General features: G+C 40.0%; 1 protein-coding gene across 1 annotated transcript in view; it reads right to left on the bottom strand.

The window, feature by feature from the left end:
* Positions 1-7,275, bottom strand: part of LOC106514005 (heterogeneous nuclear ribonucleoprotein L-like) — a 30,713-nt gene that overhangs the window by 18,476 nt on the left and 4,962 nt on the right. The window contains exons 2-4 of the mRNA XM_014003116.1: positions 6,212-6,330; positions 1,240-1,349; positions 554-681 (exon numbers count right to left, since the gene is read on the bottom strand). Of these exons, the coding sequence (XP_013858570.1) occupies positions 554-681; positions 1,240-1,349; positions 6,212-6,330 (357 nt within the window). The remainder of the gene's footprint in view (positions 1-553; positions 682-1,239; positions 1,350-6,211; positions 6,331-7,275) is intronic.

The following is a 7,275-nucleotide window of genomic DNA, read 5'->3' as shown; positions in this document are numbered from 1 at the left end:
ATGGATGGATGGATGGATGGATGGATGGATGGATGGACAGTGTACTTTAACCAACACAAAGAACATCTGTTTGTTTTATGGTTTCAATGAGCTTTTTAGCTTTTGTCTCTGTCAACTAAAGTTATTTTATTTGTGGCAGCTAGGGTCTCATAAAAGAAATTTACTATTGTTCTATATGCTGATATAGCCTTTAACATTGAAACAAAAAAATACATGACTTTACGAGGGGGATAACTAATTTATCTGGAGACTGAAGAACAAATCATCTTATATCCTCAATACACACAAGCCCTGTTYCTGGAAAACACCTAAATGAGACCTGAGTTTCATGTAGAAAATGTTCAAATCACTCAAAGAAAAGACAGGATTGCTYAGAGACAACTCTAGAGAGTAACAGACTTCACCTGAATGCTAACACCTCACAAKAAACCAGAAAACCAACAGTCCAACTGGTCTAAAAGCCTGAACAGCTTTGAAAAGGTCATTAATTCTTGTACAGTATCATGCGACACACCAGAGTTTCATCCCACTGTCCGGAGGTGGGTGTGTTTACCGTGGTGATGGGGTAGAGGGGGTTCTGGATGGACAGCAGAAGGACCTTGTTGCCACTGTTCGGGTTGTCAGAGTTTGTCGGTCTGGTGATTCTCTTTGAGGTGGAGTAATTAAAGTAAGCCTGTTGGCCTGGTTGACACAACATAAAATAGAAACAACAGAACRTTTGGACTTGAAAGTTTGTGAATTTAACATTATTTTTCAAAACTAAAACATCATTAGTGTTACACATGATGAAGGCCCACATAAGCATTGTTCACACTACTGTTTTGTTAAAGATAGTCCTCTCCTTAGGCTACATTTGGTTATTTACACATCAAGTACCAAGCAGCTATGTGATAATGTGAACTTTCATGCATGAAGCCAGAATTGCTGGGAGTAATCTGTGCAAGAGGCAGGGGACAACCTGGACAGGTCACAAGTTCATCACAGGGGGGACACACGGAGACAAACAACCATTCACCCTCTCACTCACACCTCGGTACAATTKAGACTTACCCRTTAATCTAACATGCMTGTTTTTGGTCTGTGTGAGAAAAACCAGAGTATCCGGAGAAAACCCACGCATGCACAGGAGAAACACTGCAACCCTAACCCTGTCTGAATGCCTGCATTCTAAATACAAGCATGCATTATCAATAAATCTCATCAGGTTTCACAATGAAACAGAAGGGGTCTGTAGCAAACCTGCAATGTAAACGGGCTCCTTGGCTCCACAGGACACGCAGCGGTCGGCGCTCTCCACAGCAGAGAACTCCACCAAGGCCTGACGCTTGAAGGGCATCATCATCACATAACTGAGAGACGAGACACACAAAGATCAGGACAGGAATTACTGGAGTCAGCTGGGACTCTGTGTGTTTGTCTGTGTGAGCTTCTCCTCTCAGGGTTTCACAGAATGATTTTTTTTCTTTGTCAGCAGCAGATTGAGGCAAGGACTTTTTGCGGGAACACTAAAACATCAGAAAATAATCTGTTGCGTGTGGAAATGTCCGTGGTATTACAAAGTTAGAAAATGTACTTTTCATAAATAAATATATGAAAAGTGAAAATAACTATGATGGTAAAAACACTCAGCAGCTTTGTTTATAAAAACTTAGTGTACTGAAAACATGCAAAAAAAAAGCTGGAGTTTGATGCCAGCAACACATTAGAAAAACAGCGAAGGGGTGTGTTAAAATTTGTTTCTATAATTTTTCCTTTCAGTTGACCCTCTGGCAAGAGAAATCTGACACTAATCTCTCTGAATATAAGATACCAGCAGCTAAGCACTCTGATTTTGCTCTTCACGATGCACCACACATTTTCAGCAGAGGGCTGTGGCGCTGCAGACTCATCCCTGCGTGGACAAAAGAGTAGAAACTGGAACATTACTCGAACAAATCTGTTTGTACAAACAGTTCTTGCATGAGATCTTTTGTCTCCTTTCACTCCACGTCATTAGTTATTTTGAAGCAGTTATGAGGAACAGTGGTGAAACATAAAACAGCTACTCTGCATGTTACTCAACAGGTTGTTGGTGGCTTACCAAATAATGAGTGAGTTGATGCCACCAACCTTGCTTAGCTGGACAGTGAGAATTTGAGCAGCTAAAGGCTTTCCTCTGCCTACATTTCCCAGAATGCCATGCAGTTCTGGATCAAAGTTCAGTAAAATTATTAGTATTCTATTTGACAAAATTTTCCATTGATATTGTGTCTTTCATGTGTCCATCATGATATATGTTGTTATTGAATTATTGCCCGTTGAGATGTATCAGGATACAATAAATTCACTGTTTTCTCCTTAAGCTACACTTGCCCAGTCTGGGGTCCTGAGCTCTGAGGAACAGGTTTTTGTTGAGGATTTCAATGTTCTTTACTTCATTCAGCTTTTACCATCCCTGATCCCAGCTGCTGACAAACATCCCCACAGCATGACACTATCATCAGTGTGCTTCACAGTGGGAATAGTATTGGGCTGATGATGCCAACTGGTTTTCTTCCATTCACAACATTTAGAACTGAGGCCAAAGAGTTCCATCTTGGTTTCCTCAACTCAAAGAATCTGGTTTCTCATGGTCTGAGAGTCCATCAGGTGAATATTCAGGTTGTTTTGCTGTGAGGTGAAGATTCTATCAAACCGCTCTGCCCTGAAGTCCAGATCAATGAAGATCTGCATTTCTGATTAGTTTGGTCTCATCTCCACATTGGACTTCTGAAGCTCTGCCAGGTTCTTGGTCTCCTCTAAGACTCTTTGCCCTTGATAGCTCAGTGTGGTGACCAGCCCTTGGAAAAGTCCTAGTGGTACTAAACTTCTTCCATGTGAGAATTTTGAAGAGCATTAATCTCCTGGGATCCTTCTGTGCAGCAGAATTGTTTTTTTTAATCCAGACCCGTGTTCTCTAACAATCTTGTCTCTGAGTTTTGCAGGCAGCTCCTTCGACCTCATGGTTCAGTTTTTGCTCTGATTGTTAGCTTGAAGACCTTTTACAGAGAAAGGTGTGACTTCCCAAATCATGTCCAATCAGTTTAATTCACTGCAGGTGTGGACTCCAGTCAACGTGTAAAATTATTGAGAAGGGATCAAAAGAAATGGAAGACCCTGAACTAAACTTGAGTTGTTGTTGCAAAAAGTGAAACCCTTAGGAAAACTAGATAGTTCCGACTTTTATTTTAACAACTTAATCCAAAACTGTATAAAATAACATTTACATTGTCATTAAGTTTAGAACAATAAGGAAAAAAATATTAATGACTGCAACAACAGGTTACAATATAACAAAAATGCTAAAAGTGAAAGGAAACTGAACACTTTCAGTGTATTTATGTGGTTTTGCACAGTATCAGTACATGATGTATTTTTAATAAGAGTGCATCTGCTGTAATGTCAGAGCAGCAAATTTTCCACTCATTTTTTTACACCTCCACTGTTCGTGTGGGAATTTAGCTTCTGAGAGTCTGGATTTCTGTGGGTGTGTCATTGCAGCTTTGCAGCAACCTCTCGTCTCAGTACATCTGCCCGTGTCAGCTTGTTGTTCTCACAGTTCAGTAATACTTAGGTCTCAGATCAACCATTTCAAGAGGATTGAAGCTTTACTTTATGCTTTATACTATTTCAATTGATGACAATACCCCCTGCTAACCTGTCAACCTGGCTGATCAACATGTCTGCATTTTGCTCCTTTAACAACAACTATCAATTCCCTGAAAATGTCTTGTTAATTGCTTTATTTTCATGAACCTGTAAAGATTCTGTCGACAGTTAACACAAATGAGTATTCCTGTTCCAGCAGCAAACCAGCTTCACAGAAAACACTGAATTTATCCAGGATTAGCAGGAAAAATGAGTCCAATAGTGTCTAAGTGGCACTCAAACTCCAGACTCCCACGTGAAAACGCTTCTCACTTCCTACTGAGCTGACCAGTCACACTGCTGTCAGCGCCCAGCAGCTCGTCCTCTGACTCACTGTGTTTGAGTCACACCTGGTCACGTGCTGTGGCTGGGTGCTCCGATTGGTCCTGGGACTGCTGCCATTAACCCTCTCTGAGCAGAACCACAACCAGATTCATCTGTGCAATCTGGAAAGAAATGATTTTTACAGGCTGGATTTGGTCCAGAAGCTGGCAGCTGACAATTACTGATCGTCAGTAATGACCTCATTCAGATCTGGCACTATATCAAATGAATCAGATCTTTTCAGATTTCATTAGATCTGAAGGCTCTGTCACACTATAATGTTTTAGACAACTTGTAAAAAAAATGGCAAATACGCTGGTAAAAGTCATATAAGTTAGGTGTAAATTTGGAAAATGTTAGATAAAGGACTGGGCAAAATTGTATGGTGTGCAATATCATCAGAACTTTTGCCGTTTATTATTAGGCAGATGGTGATTAATACAATCCCAGCTCTCCTCTTCTCTTTCTTCTTTTAACCCAAATAACTGATCGACTACTTCCTCATCAAAGTCCTCACTCTGTCTGATTGTTTTTTCCTCCATCTCTGCCTTTGAGCTTCCCTCCTCAGAGTGTCCACAGCTCGACCTCCATCTCAATCAGCTGTAGCTCCACGTTCATACATCGCCTCATTGGTTTGACTCAAAGACACTAAAACTGACTAAACTAAAGACTAAACACACTAAACTGCACCCTTACTATAAAATCCAAACATGCTAAATATCAGAAATCTCTCAAATCCCACTGCTCACTCCTATTCTTGCCATGTCTCCATCATCACCGAACTTCATTCAACTTTCACATCTTTTTTTACTTCTTTTTTCTGTTGATTTTTTTTTATTATTATTATTATTATTTTTTGCCATTTGTCAAATAATTTCAGGCGTCAGTCCGCAAGGACTTTGGAGGTTTTATATTAGTTTGGTGGTGTGGGTGAGACCCACACCACCAAACTAGTGAGGATTGAGTTGATTTTTTTTTCATAAATCTGCTCCTCTTTCACTGCCTCACGATGCAATGCTTCAAATAAGGCAAACATTAAAAAAAAGAAGTGCCATAAATTATTTATCATAACTCTGGTCTTACTTGGCCTATCAACACAATTTAAAAACTGATGTAAAGTTTGAAGTCTGTAATTTTCACACAAATTAGAAAAAGATTGTTCAAGAGGCCTTTTCTTTCCCACTAGAGCAAGTTAAATTGGTAATGTGACTAAGACGTGTGTCCAGTGATTCTAAGGGATTAATTGTTATCAGCTAAACACCACAATTATTCATGATTCTTTTTTTTTTGCCAAAATCGCCCGACCCTTGTTAGATATACTACCTTCAGTTGTTGCTCTGACACTTTTATTATCGTCTTACCTACCCAACAGCGGGCAATAATACATAAATTGCATAATCTTTAGGTGCATATATAAGTAGCTCCATTTTGGATGAAAGAGAGTAAAAAAATCCAACCAGTTGATAAAAGAAATATTGGAAAGTCATTGGCGTATACATATTAGTGATGAGTATTACATTATGCTCCAGTGTTCGYTTATGTTTCTCTGCAAAACAGCTGAAACTAATTTCAACTGGTCTATTGTTGCTTATGAAGTGTTCATCAGGTAAGCCAAGAGATGTTTTGCACAAACTGTCTGTGTTTTTAGAACATCTGTTACAAATTTTACAAATGCACTTTGAACAAAGATGAGCAGGAATAACTATAGATTATACCGACCATGAGCATTACATGTTTGTCAAGAAAAAGTACTCCCCACCACGCAGCACCGTGCAGCTTTGCTTCAATGACTCCCAAATACCTTCACTACCAGCTGTGGTCAGAAGCTAATATGAAATAATTACGATCTAAACAAGTGTGGTAACAGTTAGTGCTTTCCACCACATTGTTTAATTGGCTAATCACGAATCCACACACACACACACACACACACGTTTGTTTTTATATCCTCATGGAGACCGTGGCTTGACTTTCATTCATTTTTTTTAGTAATTTTATATCCTAACCCTGACCACTTACCCTAAAATTAACCTCACAGGTACCTACCTACCTGACCCTAAAACTAATCTAAACTGAATTCACACCTTGGTCCTAAACCTAACCCCCAACCCGCAATTAGCATTGGTCCCCACGAGGCTGCCTTTTTCTGGAAAATGGTTCCTACGATGGTAGCAAAAACGTGCCCACACATACAGTACAGGCACAGTAGTGTCTGTCTCACCATATGGCTCCAAATTTCTCCAGCGCATCGATGAGGTCAGCTTCCACCACGGCCTCACAAAGACCCCTGACATGGACCACAGGACTAGGAGAGATGAGATGGGAGTCTTCACCGTTATCCTGAAACACACAGATCCAACCTCAGTAACACTGTCCACAGTGAAGCCAGATCCTGGTCCTCATGAGCCACTGCCCTGCATGTTTCAGTTGTTTTCCTGCTCTTCAGCACGTTTTGAAGTTCTGCACTTCGCCTGTCAATCATTCATTGATTCAAACCAGTCGTCAAAGCAGAGAAACTACCCAAACCTGCAAGATAGTGGCCTTCAAGGACCAAGATTGGGCACAGCTGGTTCTAACATCTCTCTTCATAATTACACAACTGAGACCAGATCAACCCTCAGTTAAAGTAAAATGAATATTTTGGACTGAAACCTGTAATATTTGATTGAATTTCTGATATTAGAGCTCTGCTGGTTTGAACTTCCTCATTTGTTATAAGAGTAAAGCTGAAGTAACTACAGTATTTTTGCACTCAGCTGCTGCAACACCTCTTGTCCAGATCCCAGGAGCCAAGAGTCTGTCTAAAATCAGACATCAGTGATATTTAATTCTAATTTTAACTTTGAGGAACAGATGTGTTCAGTGTTAAAGAGGATCCTGTCTGAAACTGAGGCTAAGGTGAAACCACCGTTATTATATTAAGGACTTTAAAAGGGTGATCCATGTTTTTATTACATCCTAACTGGATCATTGTAGCTCTCTGTATGTTGGTGTTAGTCAGGCCTCTCACAGCTGCAGTGGATCTAGGATTGATTTTAAAGTTTACTGATGACATATAAGACACATAATGGGCGCTCCTGTGTATCTGTCTGACTTGCTGCAGCTTTATGTATACTCCAGATTACTTGGGTATAATAATCATTCACTGTTATTTGTGCTGAGGTCCAGGCTGAAACACAGAGGTGCTCAGGCTTTTGCAGGTGTAGTTCTGTGGTGGAACTAATACTTTTATGTTTAAGCAAGTAATTCATGACATCCTTTAATGACCTAGGTTTTCATGACATG

This window comes from Austrofundulus limnaeus, unplaced genomic scaffold (genome assembly GCF_001266775.1).
Source record: "Austrofundulus limnaeus strain Quisiro unplaced genomic scaffold, Austrofundulus_limnaeus-1.0 Scaffold0, whole genome shotgun sequence".
NCBI lineage: Eukaryota > Metazoa > Chordata > Actinopteri > Cyprinodontiformes > Rivulidae > Austrofundulus > Austrofundulus limnaeus.
This window is presented reverse-complemented; position numbering and strand designations above follow the sequence as displayed.